Below are 17,293 nucleotides of genomic sequence, written 5' to 3' on the forward strand. Positions count from 1 at the left end.
GAAGCGTTTCTCCCTTAAAATAACCCTTGTCACTTCCCTGCTGACCACAGGGCACCAGTAACCCCATCTTCCTCAGCAGCATCGCCTTCTTTCAGGATTCCAACATTAACCAGCAGACGCAGGTGAAGCTGGCCGTCTATGATGTCAAGGACCGATCGCAGGGCACGGTATGATGCTAAAATAATTCACAATAGATATAAGGGCACAGCAAAAAGGGTGAAATTGATTGCATAATTTCATTGACATCAGACTGTGATAATAGGGATATATGACGCATGTCAGCACACAACAAATAGGACTCCACGTAATACAACTGTTTTGGTCTCCTTGTGTTCAGATGTACATCTTGGGATCAGCACTTTTTCCTGTGAAGGAGTTGTTGCAGGAGAAGACCCACAGATTACAGCTGGAACTCCGGTAACAAATAGACAAAAAAATAAAACATTTAACTGCTTCTTTTATATTTGACAACAACGTATTAAAAAGTTACTTTTAAGTTACCCCCCAAAAACACAAGCAGTTTGGGTAACATTTAGTTTGTCTATATATTTTTGGATGAATTTGTCATTTAGAACTGAGGTACTACTAGTTTCAAGTTTTATGGATTTTTGCAGGGAAATAAAACTGTAATATTATTGTACAGTTCTGCAGAAAATAAGCTGGTGGGAAGCATAACTATAGCAGCCTGGCAGATGGAGGACAAAGCTGATCACAGGATGTCACTCACTCACCTACCAGACGGCATCAATGGCAGGGTGAGTAGTGCATGTTGCTGAGCTTTCTTATTTTTGGTATAAGGTTGACATATCTCACTTAACCCTGTTCATATAACTATCCATTTTATACTAACGGTGTGGTGTAGTGGTGTGTGTCGTAGTCGTGGTGTATGCAACTGGATTTGTGTTTGTATCAGATAACCGTTCATTTGAGTAGCACTTCATGTAGGTTCAATATTTTACAAGGCAATGTTTTGTTTTTTGTTTTTTTTTTGTATTCCCCACAGACGATGCTGTCCGTGGACGAGAGCCTCACGGAGTCGATGGGAGTCAGAATCAAGTACGCCTCACTAAGCAAAGACACTCTACTGCGCTCAGGTACAAAAATGTTGTTGATGTTCGGAAATTGGTCCAATTATTTTACAAAGTAATTTATTAATTTATATACAAATAATGATTTTAAAATACCTACTTCATACAAAAGAAAAAAATGAAATAACGTTCCTTTTTTTGCTCTTGGCAAATTAGTCCATGGTAAACGTCCTGTAGTTGTTTTAAATGTATTGATAGTAAACATGTCTATACAATAGCACATATTATTGCATGATTAATGTATGATTTCTAAACTTCAGTTTTCCACTGTCTCACCATTTGCCATTTGTCATTTGTCTGTCCTACATGGCTCCAGTTTTACTGATACATTGGACTCCTGATCTTATTATCAAGTCAAAGCCTATTGATTGTTGTCCTTGTGTGGGACATCTCTTTTTACACAGTGGGATATGTTACAGATAATAGTAATGTTCTCTAAATATAGGGAAGGATAAAATAATAAACAGGTGTCTTAAATTCCAAAAAGGCACTCACTGCACAAATAGTACATAGAAAGGTTATATCTGGTCTCATTTGTAACAATCTAATTAAGTTTCCTTTTTCCTCAGTGTTTGGAGGCACCATGTCTCGGATGTACCGCTTCCCCACCACTGATGGGAACCACCTACGTGTCTTGGAGCAGATGGCTGAGAGCGTCCTTTCCGTAAACATTCCCAGACAGTTCGTAAAACTGCTGCTGGAGGAGGATACAGCTAGGTGCAGAAACATACAGTAGATTCCCATTAATGTTGATACACAAACTGCTTGCATTTTTAGTATCTTTCTGAAAACTCAAAAAACAGAATGATAAAAGTGGGAAAAATAGAAAAACAATCATCCATATAACCTATCATCCGAAAAGCTAGAAAAGTAAGTGGTTTTTAGTTACTTTTTAATGGAACTTTCTCAAAACCCATTTTTTCCATCTCGATATTCTTTCTACTTTGTCCTGCAGAATACAACTGATTTTTCATAATGACAGATCCTTTTTATGGTGTGTTCTGACGGTGTTTTTCCCATTAAATTACATTTTTCTTCTTGAATATCTTCCACCTATCTTTCTCTTCATCTCCAGAGTCTGTGAACTGGAGGAGCTCGGAGAGTTATCACCCTGCTGGGAGAATCTACGGCGACAAATTGTCTCTCAGTACCAGACCACAATACTCTCATACCAGGAAACATTGTCTGACCTCAAAGACTATAGAGGTCTGTGTCGTACAAACCTTTTTTTAGTATCCATGTATCAACCTGGTCTGAGGTTATTTTGTTTTTGTCTTTTTTCACTACTCTGACCATGTTAGGGCCATTATTCAAAGCCAGTAACCTGAAGGCCGAAAGGAAGCTGGAGTTTATGCCAACCAACCTGCATGTCCAGAGGATGAGAGTGCAGGACGAGCTAGGCTTTGGTGAGACACAGAGACACGATAGAAAGAAAAAAAAGAAAGCATCTTTCTTTACGTGACTACATTTCATTTCTGGTTCCACCTGAATAATTGTCCCCCAGACCAGACGTATGACGTGGTAACAATTGGCGCTCCAGCCGCTCACTGCCAAGGATTTAAAAACAATGGTCTGAGGAAACTCATCCACAAGTTTGAGGAGGCAAAAAAACAGTAAGTCCAGAGTCAAGTCAATTCCCAAACTTAACTTCTTATTACATAGACCAATGTAAAAGCCAAGAATAATTAAACATTTTAACACCAGTACATAAGACATTTGAACAAGTTAAAGTTAATGTAGTATATGTTGATTTTTTTTAAAAAACTGTGTACTTTTTAAATTATTTATATTAAGCTTAAGTTACAAAAAAAAAAAAGGTTTTGGATAGTAAGAGCAAATATAAAAGCAGTTACCCGTAACTGGGTGATTCAATTCCACAGTATTTTTTTTTTTTTTACCAAAAAGCATGTAACCGTCCACCACTGTTGGCCAACTTCTGCAAAAAAGGCATGTAAAGGTTATTTTATTGTTTTGCTGTTACACGTTTTCTAAAGTTTGGCTGAAATCTTAAACCTCTTAATTTTGCTACTGTTTTTGTTGTTTTTCCCATCTTTATTTTTTGATCAGCATAAGTGAGGAGGAGCGGTGAGTTTTTTCCAGAGCTTAGCAAATTTTCATTTGTTTGTACACTGCATCCTTTTGTTGCTTCGTGTCATCATGTATTTATTTTTTGCATAATTCAAAGATGCAACACAGAAGTATTCAACCTCATGTCAACACAGGGCTGATTACTATCAACACCCTTTGCATTGCAAAAGAAACATAACTGCTTCTCTAACTCCAGGATATGTAGTAAACCCCTGTGGTGCACAGGTCACAACAAGTTATAACCTAATGTCACTCACTTTATAAATTCAGACATATTCATTTGGCTGAATTTGTGAACTGAACATTTGTTAAAGTAACAATCCCATTGTCTTCAATTGCCATAAAAGTTGTTAGAGACTTCATTCAGTGAAGGCATGTGCACGGAAATGCTCTGATCATGTTTGTGAATCGGTGACTGATATTAGTCCTTGTAAATAATGCATAAGAATAAAAACTGACTTCAGTCATAGTAAGTAATATAATGGTGTGTCATCGACATACAGTCAAATACAGAAGTACAGATATGTATGTTCATCTTTCCTTTGTCAGCAGTGCACTGTCCAGTTCGCAGTCAATCGTCTACATACCCCAGGACATTGTCCAAGCCAAAGAAATCATTGCACACGTCAACACGCTGAAAACTCAGGTGAGCTACTACGCTGAGAGGCTTTCACGAGCTGCGAAGGACCGATCGGCCAGTGGTATCGAGAGGACACTCACCATTTTGGCTGATAAGGTGAGGGGTTTAAATTCCGCTGAAAAATGTGTTTTGTTTAGTTCTATTCAATCTGTAGTAACTAGACTTTAAGTGAAGTTGATATTATATATATATATTCTGAGATGACTCCTCCGTTTTTCAGTAGTAAGTGGTGACACTGGTAATCGTCACCATTATCATGTTAGTGAACCTAAACATCTTTAATTATTAACTTAGATAATTTGGAAGAGAAGGATGGAGGAAAAATCTGTGAAACTGAGTATTACAACTCTGGCCTTCAATCTGGTTTAGGGATACTAAATAAATCTTCCTTTTTAGGGAAATGTGTTTTTTAGGTGGTAAGAAGAAGTATTAAATACAGTAGACCTGGCATAAAACTTTAGCTGAGCCCATCACTGCAGCAACCTAATCCATCACAGCCTGCAGCTAACTTAATAGCACTTTTTGTGACTACTTACTTCAGTTCCTTGAGTTCGCACAGGTTCCTAGAGTTTTGCAAAGACATTTGATTTAACCTGGAGACCGATATGTTGTCACACATTTAAAAAAATACCTCTTCTCCCTTCAGACTCGACAGCTTGTCAATGTGTGTGACTGTAAGCTGCTCGCTTCAGCTATTCAGGCTCTGAATGCAGCGCGCCCTGAATATATTGCCTCCAAAGCGTCTCCTTCTGCTGACTCAGAGCAAGTAGTTCTGCGTAACGATCAAGACACACTGCTGGCCAAGTGGAGTGGCAGCAACAGTCGATCCTCACTGCATATTGACTGGCACGAGGAAGAATGGGTAACATGGGATTCATCGTATATGAGATTTTTTTATATTATAAAATATATAATATTGTTTTTTTCCACTTTCTGTTTCTTCCAGGAAAAGGTTTGGATAAATGTAGAAAAATCTTTGGAATGCATCATGCAGCGTGTTGACAAGCTGCTTCAGAAAAGCAGGAGGCCCAGCACTTCCAGTCAGGACAGTATTCAGAATGACCAGCAGGGCGGCGTTAGTAAAAAAGGTAAAAATGATTATAGTATGATGCTAATAGATACACAGCACCAACAACACTGTAAGCTAACTACTAAAGGCCAGGTTATTTTTATTGATGTAAGAAGAACTGCTTTTATGCCTTTTTTGAGTAACACCAATCTCTGACAATGAAAAGGTGAAGAAAAACGACGAGCTTTCTGGATCAACCCAGGAAGTTTGTCAGAAGATAATCCCTCCCACTCATCATCATCGTCATCATCCTCATCACTTTTACCATCCTCATCTTCATCACCTGCACCTCCTCCTCCCTCTGCACACCCTTGCACCACTGAACAGAAGACCTGTATGTGTTTGCCTTTTTTTTGTTACTTCCATGTTTTTTGTTTTTTTTTTATTTAATTTTGATTTAAAGAAATAAAATGTTACATAGTTAAATGTTATGCATACATTTGCCTCTTAATATTTTAAAGAATTCAAATGAGCAATTTAAATGCTTATTTCTAACCAGGGAGGGTGAAATGCAGGATACGGTTTTGTGTGCATTTTTATGTGCTTGCCCCCCTTGTTTATGATACTTTATATGGGCTCTCTGGCTTCAGCAGTGTGGAAGCTTCAGCTGTTAGATCACATCAGAATGTAGATGTGTTTTATCAAACTGTGCTCATTTTCCTGTACATGTTTCACTGGACCAGGCTGAGATACCTTCTCTATAAAACACATGTCCTGCATTTAAGGTTGGACTCAATAGTACCTTTATATTTCTGGCTCTTGTGTTTCAACACAACCATAGAAAACCAAATGAGGTTGCATTGACAGTACCAGCTTACCAAGAAGGCGTTTCATCCTGATCTGCAGTGATTTTGAGTGTTTGTCTGTGTGTCTCTTTCTGCTTCCCTATGTGTTTTGTCTGCTAAATATGCGTGTGGCACCTTCAACCCCTCTTCCTTGCTAAATGCGTGCGTGTGGCACCTTCAACCCCTCTTCCAGACGGCAGCCCCAGTGTTGAGGAGGCGTACCCAGGTAAGAGTTGACCCCCCCATAATTTCTCCTTTCTTCCATTGAGCTTCAAACTCCTCACATATTGGGTGTAGGGTAGAGCCATGTCTCCAACTTGTAAGAACTAAAAGTGATAGGTGAGAATGAAATGAATGACAGAAACTAGGTGCTGTCTTCAAGACACTTCAAGATAAGATTGGCCTTATCTTGAAGTAACCGTATCTGGGTCATACGATGGTAATTGCTGTAATCAATCAATCATCAACCAATCGTCAATAATTGCTCATTTTATACTGGTTAATGATCACTAGTGGAAAATAGGTCTGGTTAAAGGTAAAGTGCTTAATCTCTTTGTCACTGTCTGTTAATACACCTTAATATACGAGTTATCGTAATAATGAGCTAAGTTTAACTGACTGTTTAGAGTTTAATAATAAGTATTATCGCTATTCATAAAAATATATAATATTATTGGATCAACCCACTAAACTCCTGGGCATTCGAAATGATCATAGCACCCACTACTGGAAAACAGAGGAGATAAATGCTCAATGTTTACAGTTACACAAAAAAAATTTCATTTTGTGAAAATGAAATTGTTGCTGCTGTCCATTTCCTGCAGATAAAACTTTCAAGTAAATGATAACAGGTCTGTTGCAGCACCTTTCTCCCCCTGTTGCTTCTTTGTCTTTGTTTGTCCTGGCTTGTCAAAAAATATCTAAAACAGGTTTAGAAAAAAAGTATTACATAAGCATCATGTACACTATGACACTATGATGTGCAATTTTTTTTAAATTCCAAATTTCTTGTGTGTGTGCTCTGGCAGGCGAATGGAGTGAGGCGTTGTACCCTCTGCTCACCACACTCACAGACTGTGTCACCATGATGAGCGACAAGGCCAAGAAGTCCATGGTCTTCCTGCTCATGCAGGACTGTGCCCCCACCATAGCCATGGACGTGTCGCTGCAGTACCGCCGTGATGTGGTCTTCTGTCAAACGGTCAGTTCTCACACTATGGTATGGTATATAAAAGAATATTTTTTACCTCCTAAACTGATGCACTTACTTTGCAAAAGTGGAGAGCATGAAGAACAAAAACCTCACCTTAAAACAAAATCAACTGATGTGCAGAATTCAAGAGAATTGAGCGATTAGTACAGATAAATTACACTGAGAATGGTGAAAACATTAGCTACATAAAAGTGAATACAGTATATATTCAGTACAGTTGAATAAAGGCTGTTTGGAACAGTAAGTCATTACCTGCCTGTGTGTGCGCCTGTCTCTTGTAGCTCACTGCTCTCATCTGCAGCTTCATTATCAAGCTGAGAAACTGTCTCCGTGACAATGGATTCCTCCGGCAGCTCTACACCATTGGCCTCCTGGCTCAGTTTGAGTCACTGCTTAGCACCTACGGTACACACACACATAAACACACCCCAGAGACATGATTGTTATGCCCATTCTCTTAGGTGTCGTTTTTGTCATTAGCTCCTAATTATTCAATTACTCAGGACTTTTGTTTAGTATTGAAGAAATATTTTCAGTTATTGCCTTGTAAAATCACACAATACTGATTGTATTATTAACATTATAAAAACTGTTCTTTTTTAAGGGGACGAACTGTCCATGTTGGAGGACATGAGTGTGGGAGTCATGGATCTGCGTAATGTCACCTTTAAGGTAAAATGAATGACATAGACCAGGATTAAACTATTAAAGAGAAACATTTGTGACGTAAACTAGGTGATGATGCAGAATTTTAAAAGACAATAATGTCACAGTTGGTAACTACATATCGTGGCTCTTGTCTGTGAACACATTAAACACAACACAACCTCTTGGGATGATTTTGACCTTGGTATTTGCTTTGCATTAAGCACTTAAGAAAAACTTTAAAAATAAAGCCCTTGTCCTTTGTTGTTTACAATCTGTCACCGGCAGCCGTTGTGATCTTTAACAGCCAACATGAAAGTCACATCGACATCAACTGACAGTGGCTTCATGTGTATGTGTGTTTTGCATAAACAATACCTGGCTACCAGGTGACTCAGGCCACGAGCACCTCCGCTCCCGACCTCCTGCCAATCATCACTGGTAACCGAGATGGTTTCAACGTTCGCATCCCGCTCCCGGGGACGATGTTTGACGCCTTGCCCCGAGAGATCCAGAGTGGAATGTTGCTGAGGGTTCAGCCTGTGCACTTCAACGTCGGCATCAATGAACAGCAGACGCTGGCTGAAAAGTGAGTGAGTTGAAAAACATTGTTCCAACACTTGTTCTGTCCAAAACTATCTTTAAGGACTTTTTCCTGCCCAGGTTTGGAGACACTTCCCTGCAGGAGAACATCAACGTGGAGAGTCTGTCCCGGTTAAATTCATACTATGAGCAGTTTAAAGAAGTCCTTCCTGTGGACTGTAAGTAAGAGTAAGAGTAAAAGTAGTTCAATTACAAAGTATTTTTACCATTGTATCCATTTCATCCAGACATTAACTCCCTCTTAGGTCTCCCTAGGTCTCGTTCCCAGACTTGTCTACCTGAGTTACTCAGGTTTTTGGGACAGAATGTCCAGGCCAGGAAAAATAAGAATGTGGATATTCTTTGGCAAGCTGCAGAAGTAAGAATTTTTATATTTAGTTTAAGTTTAATTTATTCTATTGTTCAACTTGTTTTAACATTAATACTGAAATACTTTCTGCTGTCTCTCCTATTCTACCAATTTTTATTTCTTCTTCATGTTCAGATTTGTCGCCGTCTGAATGGCGTTCGTTTCACCAGCTGCAAAAGTGCCAAAGATCGCACTGCCATGTCGGTGACCCTGGAGCAGTGTCTGATCCTGCAACACGAACACGGCATGGCCCCACAGGTCTTCACCCAGGCTCTGGACTGTATGCGCAGGTAAGAGAACTTAACGTTACATTAAACATGGCTATAAAATGATGACAGGGCAAAGTTCAAAATGAATGATTTGAAGTGATCAGTTTGTTCCTTATACAAATTTTAAATGAGAGAATCCAGTTCTGAGTGTGTGTCGTGCAGGAGCACGTCAATGCTTTCAAGTCTTTGTTTGTTTTGGTTCTGTTCCAGAGTTAGCATCAGTGTCAGTAGCACAGTATCATACCCTTAGCCCACCACCAACTTCCATCATCATCTGTACTGTTTTTCTTTAATCCTTTCTTTGATTTCCCTTTTTTCCCCATTTCTGCCATTTTAAAATTCAGGTAAAATTTAACAAGGTGACAACAATAAATAATCATCCTTAGGGATACATTTTGTGAGTTTGAGTGAACAATGAGAAAGCAACACTTCAGAATGAAGTTTTAAAATGAATATTACACAGCATGGAAGTCAAATTATATATGAAATGAGAAATATTTCTGGGAGTTAGGGAGTAGCTCTGTGTGTATGTTATAGTTTGATGCTACAGCACCATACACTACCTGCTAGTCATGGGATGTAGCACTGACTTTTTGTTAGTTTTAGGATATTCCTTAAAGTGACTGTTTTGTTTGTGTTGACCTGATAGACATGTCCACCATATTTTTTTGGGCCTAGGACAAACTTTTTCCCAAGGTTTACTTTAGATGTTGCCCTTGACACACCTTTGGCTAAACATTCAAGAAAGCACAAAATATTAATGCCAAAATCAGTTCCTAGTTTTACGTTAGATATATTTGTCTCATTTTGACACTCTTGTATCTGGTTAAGTATAACATTACTTGTTACCAGTAGTGCAATGGTTACGTATATACAAGACATGATGTTCAGGCAGTGTTTAAGAATGTGAACTTGACTTCCTGTTTCAGGCCAATTAAAATAAAATCCATTACCATAAACAAAACAAACTAAGTTAGAAACATGGCAACTAAACACAGAAGACATTTTATTGAAATTATTTTGCATCACTTTGCTCTCCTTATTTTTGCACAACCACTGTAAAAAGCCTACATTCCTGATTTTCATTTTACTCCCCCTGCTGGTAAAGCTGCACCCTGCAAATCCCACTTTGCAATAAAAGAGTGTTTGTTTGTATCTCTGTGTGTCACAAAAACACTTGTGCGTCCTCAGTGCAGTTTTCATGTTTGCTCTGTGTGTTGTAAACACTAAGATTACTGTTTAGATGAGAAGGATGTAATCACCACCTGTCGTTGTTGTAACCTGAATAAAAGCTGCACCACAGAAGAATGTGGCATGATACAATGTTTCTTCACCTTCTCCTCCTCCTCTCCCTCTTTTATCCTGCTCCTCACATCCCTCTTTCTTTATTTCCACCTCGGCCCCATCAGCCGTCGAGCATGAAAACAAGCCTTTTGATCATCTTCAGATCTTGTGTTGGAATGGTTTAAATAAGCTCCGAGATCCTGCATCCCATTCATCCTGCCTTTCCTTTAAACTTTTTTCATTTTGCCGAGTACATGGAACACATGGAATTTAAAAGCCTTAAATCCAAATTATTTCTTAATTTTATTGGAATATGTTTAAGTCCCTACTTAAAGGTACACTGGTATGTAATCTCTACATTTAAAGTATAAAATAAACTGAGATTTATATGGAGAGAAAGATAACCAGTGAAAAACAGTTTATTTAATTTAATGGAGAAGAATTGTCCATAGATATATATATATATATATATATATATATATATAGTAGCATTTAATGACAGGTCGTTTCAGAAATTAGATTTTCTCCTCTGAAGCAATTGGCTTCAGCAACTTTCAGCAAGAACACAAAATTATTTGAGTAGATATTAGGTATAATTTATATTCATAATGATACATTTAATTATTTACGCCGTTTAGGACTAGTCAGCTTAAATATAAATTACACAGGCACGACAGCTTTTAGTCAAATGTAAAAATGTACTTTTATTGTTCGATTAAACGATTCATTCAAGTAAAAAAGAAGTTTAAATTTTTACGCAGTGTACCTTTAATTTGTCCCCATTTTCCATGTGTTCTTTCTCCAACTCCTCCCCATGTCTGAGAGATGCTGTTGTTAACAAGTAGAACCACTGTAGAGTTTCTAATCTTCTTCTTTCTGTTCTCTGAAAGAAATATTTTTCTTAATTTTCTCTTTTATCTTTCTCTTTTTTCCTCTTCCTCCACTATTTCCCCTGTGGTGATTTGCGTTTGTTTCAAACCCCTATCGTTTTTTGTTTGTTTGTTCTGGTTGTTTTGTGTTTTTTGTGCATTGTGTTTCTTTAAAATATTGTTATTATTTTGAACATAATGGAAACCACTGCCTGCCACCCATACTGTGTATCTTTATTTATACGTCCTTTGTGATTTTCATTATTTTCATATTTTGCTCATGACACCATCTGTTCTTGGCTTGGTGCAAACACATGCGGCTCCTTCCTGTCAACCCTCCTTCCTCCACCTTTGTTCCTTTGTTTTTATTGACTTTTCTATTTCCTTCAATTATTTTCTGTCCCTTTGCCATCATCATTTATCTGCTCATCTGTCCTTAATTCCTTTCCTATTTTGTTCCCTCTCCTTTGCTTCTGTTTTCCTTTCCTTTTCTCTCTTCCCCTTCTCAAAACCTTTTTCCCCACACCTTCCTGCTTCCACTGCTGTGATTGGGCAGCATTGGGACAAGGGAGGGCGTGATCCAGAAGAATCTGAGCGGCCTGCTCCCGCTGCGTGACTTCCGGCTGGACCCCAGCCTCCTGTACTCGCTGCCATTGTTGGCCCTCAGCCCCAACCTGCTGGTTGTGTGGATTTTTCTGAGCGTCGCATATTTCCTGGCTAAAGTCCGCTGCAGCTGATCGTCCAGGATGGACAGTTACAATCAGTGTGGAGTGAAGACGTTGCATAGAGCTGGGCTTTTAGGTCATCCCTGCCTTTGTGCATTTATTTAGTGAAATGCTCAGAATTCGAAGAAAAACTGTTGCAAATGTTTTATGCTTTGCACGAATTTAACATCGAGACTGCTTTCATACTGAGTTGGCTGAATCTAAAACTATAATGTCTGTAGTCATCCAGGTCATCTTATCCAAAAATAGTTACATCAAGGGCAACTGGACGGGGTAGGTTTCTTGAGGACGTTTCACCTCTCATCCAAGAATTGTAGAAGACTCTTGGATGAGAGCTGAAACGTCTTCAAGAAACCTACTCCGTCAATGTAACTAATTTTGGCTAAAACTATAATCTTTTCAGGAACTGAAAATGTACTTTACTGCAATTAGTTACTCTACTCGAATATTTCAATTTTCTTAATTCTTAATTCAATTGAATTAAGGGTAGAACTTTGAAGTTAAGAATTCCACATATTCCTGCCGTGTAAAAGATTGGTTATGGTCAACGATGATTCTTCCTCCCTTCATTATGTAGTAGAAGTTTGCAGTAGGAGACAGATCTGGACTGCAGGCAGACCAGTCAATGACATGCACCCTATGTCCACTAAGTCTCACTCATGAAGTTAGTAAAAATAACTCAATGAGCTGACAGAGTTTTGCGTTATCATTAAGTTGATGCTCTGAACAATGGCACTGCCCAGAGTTTGTCTGGCAGAAAAGCAGTTGGACGATTCAGCTGACTCATTTTGAACACAGCCCCTGTCATTTCTTGTGTAAATGTCCATGAATAGATGACTCAACAACACTGTGGTCAAACCACCAGCTGCATCGTGCACACACCTAAGTGGTTTGTGTGAGAGAAATGGCTACAATCTTACTAGGATCCCTGTCTTTGCACTGGTGTACAGCATAATGATGAACTAGAATGAGGAGGATGACACAGGACCTTCAGGTGTCTGGCCGTAATTAAATTATTCCTAGTATATACAGTAGCACCCTCTGGTGGCATGTAGGTATTCTACTATGACAGATCTCTGTGTTTTAGAAGGTGTTGCTCTGCCTTATTCTTTAAAGAATTCAGAAATAACAAAAACAGTGCTCAAAGAGTTGAATATAAAAGTTACCTCTGAGTTACGAATGTGTAAATATGTATAAAATGATATAAAATAAAGAAAATCAATAGATATAGGCAGATAATATATAGTTTTTTGCTTACAGGAAAAGGTGTTGATAATATCTATCTTTGCTAATTCAAGCTTTGTACAAACTGCTTTATTTTTGCATTTGAGAAATATCTATGCCAGTGTGATTCATCGACCTCTTACTTATGCATTTGCAATCCATTTGCACTCATGCTGCGGAGGCTAACTGAAGGAAAGAGGAGCTTTAATTTGGTGCCAAAATTTAGAGAGAATGCTTTGGCTTCCAAACATGTTTTTCAACATTTTGCACATTTTATTTCTCAGGTCTCACTTTTAATACAAATAGGGTGAGCTTTGCTGTCTTCCATGACTTAAACCGATATGTTTATTTACGTTCATATATATATATATTCACAAAACTACACATACTAATGTTGGCCCAAAAGTCTAATTGATCATTTCAAATCATTATTTACTTTATATCTACTGCACTGGTTAAAACAGCAGTGTCACTTTTTTCAGTTGAGCCTCAGTCAGTTGCAATAAGTCAGATATTTAAAGTTAGATATTTGTGCTCATTAGCCGCGGTTTAGTAGCTAATATAAGAATGTATGATATGATAGGATATTCAGGGAAAAATGTGTTCGGTCACTGTAGTCATCCAACTGCAGGTGACGTTCAGGTTGAATTCATTCGCTACAGAAATTATTTCTCAGGCAGTGATAGATGTTTATTTTTTAGTGAAGCTGCAAAAATGAAAATGAAAAATAATAAGAATGACGTAGTGTTGGTGTTTTCTTCAGGTATATTCAGATTTGTAGCACATTTGGAGAGATTGAGTGTTCTCCCAGTTTTGTTTATACTATCTCAAACTGACCGAAATACATAGATGTGTAGAATTTAAAAAACTGAGCACTACAATATTCAGAGTATGATGGTAACAGAGGCGAGTGAACAAGCAGTTAGAGTCGGACATCTCGGCCTGGTCTGCTTGTCATAGACGGCTGTAACATCGAGATGATTTAAATATTTTTACAGTTCTACACAATTATACCAAAAACTTAATTAATGTCTTATTTATATATAAACATAAATTTGAAATATATTGATGTAAAATATATTCTTACCAAAAATAATCCAATGCAAAAATACTCTAACCTACACTGTAAATCGGTGCGTTGCCCAGAAACTCAACAAAAAAAGGACAATAGAAAGGATGCAATTAAATCGTCATATTTTATTGTTTATTGTCCAAAACTCAGCGGTTCTCAAAGATTTCCAAACTGTCCCATTGAGAAAGAGAAAGTCTGCCCTAATTTTTCAGCACATTGTGTTGCACATTAGGCTTTAACTTTACTGACCTCTATTTTATTTGGATGTATTTGGATTAATGCTTATGTAACCTATTTGTTGCTCCTTGGTTTTGATTTAAATGTAATGAACACATTCTGACAAAATTTAAGGAAGACATTGTTTTGATAAGCCTGGTGAATTATCTCTGTAATATTTGATTCTTTTGTGGTCATTACCCTGAATATCAGTGTTTAATTGGAGTGATGTGCTTCTATTATGGCCATTTTATGACTTCAATTCAGTTTTATCCAATATTACATTGTACTGATTTAACTTATCATAACTGTATTTAAATGCTTGCATTGCTTAAATGCTAATATTTATCAAATGTACATACAGATATAGTATATATACGGTATATGCCATATATTATTCCAGAGTATTAATATATAATTAATGTCAACAAAAGAAGGGCTGTCCCAGAACAGTCACACTGTTGTCACCACTATCTGTATAATTAGTGTAATATTTATGTATATGTGTTTATAACCTAACCAGTAACTTCCATAACCAGTCACACTAACAGTTTGCATGTACATGGACTCTTCAAACAATGAGGATAAATGTATAGATGTGCACCATGTGAACTGCAATTACAGCCTACGTTATTACATTCAGATGAAATGATTGCATTTGTTTTATGACATTAAAGGTCCAGTGTGTAACAAGTTTTTGACAATAACAGAGAAAACTGGTACAGAAAGCAGCTGGTTGATAAGAGCTGCCTTTATTCCAAGAAGATATAAAGAAAGTTCTGTTATAAAGATAGTGATGTGGAACGGATGTGCAGAGTAAATACAGTAACTAGTATCTAATATTAATGAGGAAGATTGTGGAGGTGTGCAGCCAGAATGACAGATGGGTTCAATATAGGGGAATGTTTACACTGGGGGTTAGCTCTGTGCTTCTTTGTGTTTGCAGGGGTGACAGACGAGTAAAAAGATGAGGCCAGACAGAAAGTTCCATGAACTGATATGTTTACAAATGACCTTGGACAGATGAATAACGTCAAGATTGACATCATTTTTAAGACAGGTTTGAGATCTGCTCAAATGGACCGTCTGAAGTGGAGGCAGCTTATTTGAAGAAAGAATTTTTAGTCTCGACCCAGATGGACATGACTAAAAATGAGCAGATCAGAGAGCAGCAAAGGCTGATTAGTTTCAAGATGAAGTTGGGTTAAATCAAAGAAAGACCCTGGAGAAGAAAAGTGAATGACGAAGCTTAGTTAATATACAGTTCATTATAAATACAATGATGTTATACACAGGATCTTCCAAGAATTCACTTTAGGTCCATTGTATGCCTTGTGTTATTTAACATAGCCGAAGCTTATCTTGATTTTGGTGTTACTTTGTCTCACTTGACGTTACATTAGGTGTACCACAATTTTCTGGTTTTTTGTTTGTTTGTTTGTTTGTTTTTTGAGTGACCAGTCGCCTTCTTAAAATAAATGTGTTCTGCTATTACTTTTAGCAGATAAGTTAAATTTGTCATTGTTTTTTGAGTTAATCAAACATTTCTGGTTTGGGTTTTGAAGGGTTTTTTATTATTCTTTAAGTATTTCAACTTGTTCAATCAAAACCAGGTAAATGTTATTCATACCAGACATTCTCTCTACATTTGTGTTTCTTCTTTCATTCCCTTCTGTGGACAACTCCTTCTCCTCTGTCTCTTTGTATTTCCTTTTCTCTTCTCTTCTCTTCTGTCTCCCCCTCTCCTTTCCTCTACCTCCACAGTGAAGGCTGCAGAAGGGAAAACACAGTGAAGAATGTCGGCTGCCGCAAGTATGCCTTCAACTGTCTGCAACTCAAGGCCTTCCCCAAACACTACCGGCCACCTGATGGAACGTACGGAAAAGTAGAAACCTGATTGTCGCTCTTGGAGTTGTACTTTCGGATGTTTGGATACAGCTGTAAATTGGCAAGACCACAATCAAGCTTGGAACAGTTAAACTCCCGCTCGTGTTGAGGTTTTACTGATTCCAAGTCTCATTCAATCCATCACTTTGCTGTGAGAATGGATTTCAGTACTGTAATAGTTTCTTCATGTCACATAAAGTCATTTATTTTAAATGTATTTTTCGTGAGTATATACTGTTTTTATTAACACCAGCACTGCCTCAGCTCCGATGGCACGCTGATGAAACCAGTCAATCAAGTGTAGCCACACCAACATTCTTCTATGGAAATAGTTGGATTAGTCCTTAACATTGCAGTAGAAAGATGATCTGAATTAGATTAAAAGATGTATGTACTTCAACCATACACTGTACATTAAACTATGTTTTGTATCTATGCGGTTTCAATATTAAAGCTGCATTAAGTAACTGTTGTTGGGTTTCTTTGTTTTTCATGATGATGGTGTAATTATGCTAACTATCGGTCCTAATTAAATTATGTTTTTAAAATGTTTTTTGTCAAGCTAGAAATCACATCTACTTTGTAGAACTTCTAATGAACTTTACTCATTGTTCAACCTCAGCTTTCCTGGCACAGTGATGCTGTTGTGTTTCCTCTTCCTCTGTCAGTTGTAGTAGTGCATACATGTATTTTTAAAGATGTGACAGTAAGGCATTAATGCAAGTATTATTCAATCACTGGTTTAAAAAAAAAACAGTTTTTGGTTTCACTACAATTAATGATCGATAAAAATTCAAATAAATTATGACATTTAGGTTTACTTACTTAATGTCTAATTAGTTAGTTAATTAGTTCAAATACTCCCCTAGAACCCCTAAGTCCCCTAGAACCCCTAAGTCTAACTAGATAATTTAAAATACCTAGTAATAATCTAGACATAGAAAGTATCAATATTTTTGACATGATGGAATTCTGGACAGAGAAAAGTTTTAATCAAGGATGTATTTATTTATAATTGAAAAAAGGTATGGAGCCACAGAAAAAAAGAGTCTGGGTTTGTTGTAGTGAAAGAATCTCAACACGTGGAGAATATCAATATTATATCGCTTTATGGTCTTCAAAATATACCAATAAATGTTTACTTCAATGTTCATAAACATCATAACAGAAGAAAGATTACATTACTTTTTGTTAATGTTACAAAAGTAAGAAAAATTGATTTGGTGTCAACTTTTAATGTGCATGCAATGTATACATATGAAGCACT

At 37.4% G+C, this 17,293-nt stretch overlaps 1 protein-coding gene across 8 annotated transcripts in view; it reads left to right on the forward strand.

Annotated features, from left to right (window-relative positions):
• LOC103389601 (type I inositol 3,4-bisphosphate 4-phosphatase-like) overlaps window positions 1–16,498 on the forward strand; it is a 28,346-nt gene extending 11,848 nt beyond the window's left edge. Inside the window, exons 5-26 of one of the 8 annotated variants that reach the window (XM_017038599.2) lie at window positions 51–167; window positions 338–417; window positions 644–755; window positions 1,004–1,094; window positions 1,658–1,805; window positions 2,164–2,294; window positions 2,390–2,494; window positions 2,593–2,701; window positions 3,156–3,173; window positions 3,726–3,912; window positions 4,463–4,678; window positions 4,763–4,904; window positions 5,052–5,219; window positions 5,864–5,896; window positions 6,699–6,871; window positions 7,165–7,288; window positions 7,488–7,555; window positions 7,918–8,117; window positions 8,192–8,289; window positions 8,377–8,489; window positions 8,616–8,770; window positions 15,904–16,498. In XM_017038599.2, the coding sequence (XP_016894088.1) occupies window positions 51–167; window positions 338–417; window positions 644–755; window positions 1,004–1,094; window positions 1,658–1,805; window positions 2,164–2,294; window positions 2,390–2,494; window positions 2,593–2,701; window positions 3,156–3,173; window positions 3,726–3,912; window positions 4,463–4,678; window positions 4,763–4,904; window positions 5,052–5,219; window positions 5,864–5,896; window positions 6,699–6,871; window positions 7,165–7,288; window positions 7,488–7,555; window positions 7,918–8,117; window positions 8,192–8,289; window positions 8,377–8,489; window positions 8,616–8,770; window positions 15,904–16,036 (2,721 nt within the window). In that variant the 3' untranslated portion in view covers window positions 16,037–16,498. The remainder of the gene's footprint in view (window positions 1–50; window positions 168–337; window positions 418–643; window positions 756–1,003; window positions 1,095–1,657; window positions 1,806–2,163; window positions 2,295–2,389; window positions 2,495–2,592; window positions 2,702–3,155; window positions 3,174–3,725; window positions 3,913–4,462; window positions 4,679–4,762; window positions 4,905–5,051; window positions 5,220–5,863; window positions 5,897–6,698; window positions 6,872–7,164; window positions 7,289–7,487; window positions 7,556–7,917; window positions 8,118–8,191; window positions 8,290–8,376; window positions 8,490–8,615; window positions 8,771–15,903) is intronic. The other 7 variants (XM_017038604.2, XM_025062319.1, XM_008325067.3 and 4 more) reach the window with 7 other exon arrangements.
• Window positions 16,499–17,293: the final 795 nt, after the last annotated feature.

Source organism: Cynoglossus semilaevis, chromosome 14 (assembly GCF_000523025.1).
Source record: "Cynoglossus semilaevis isolate Cse_v1.0 chromosome 14, Cse_v1.0, whole genome shotgun sequence".
Lineage (NCBI taxonomy): Eukaryota > Metazoa > Chordata > Actinopteri > Pleuronectiformes > Cynoglossidae > Cynoglossus > Cynoglossus semilaevis.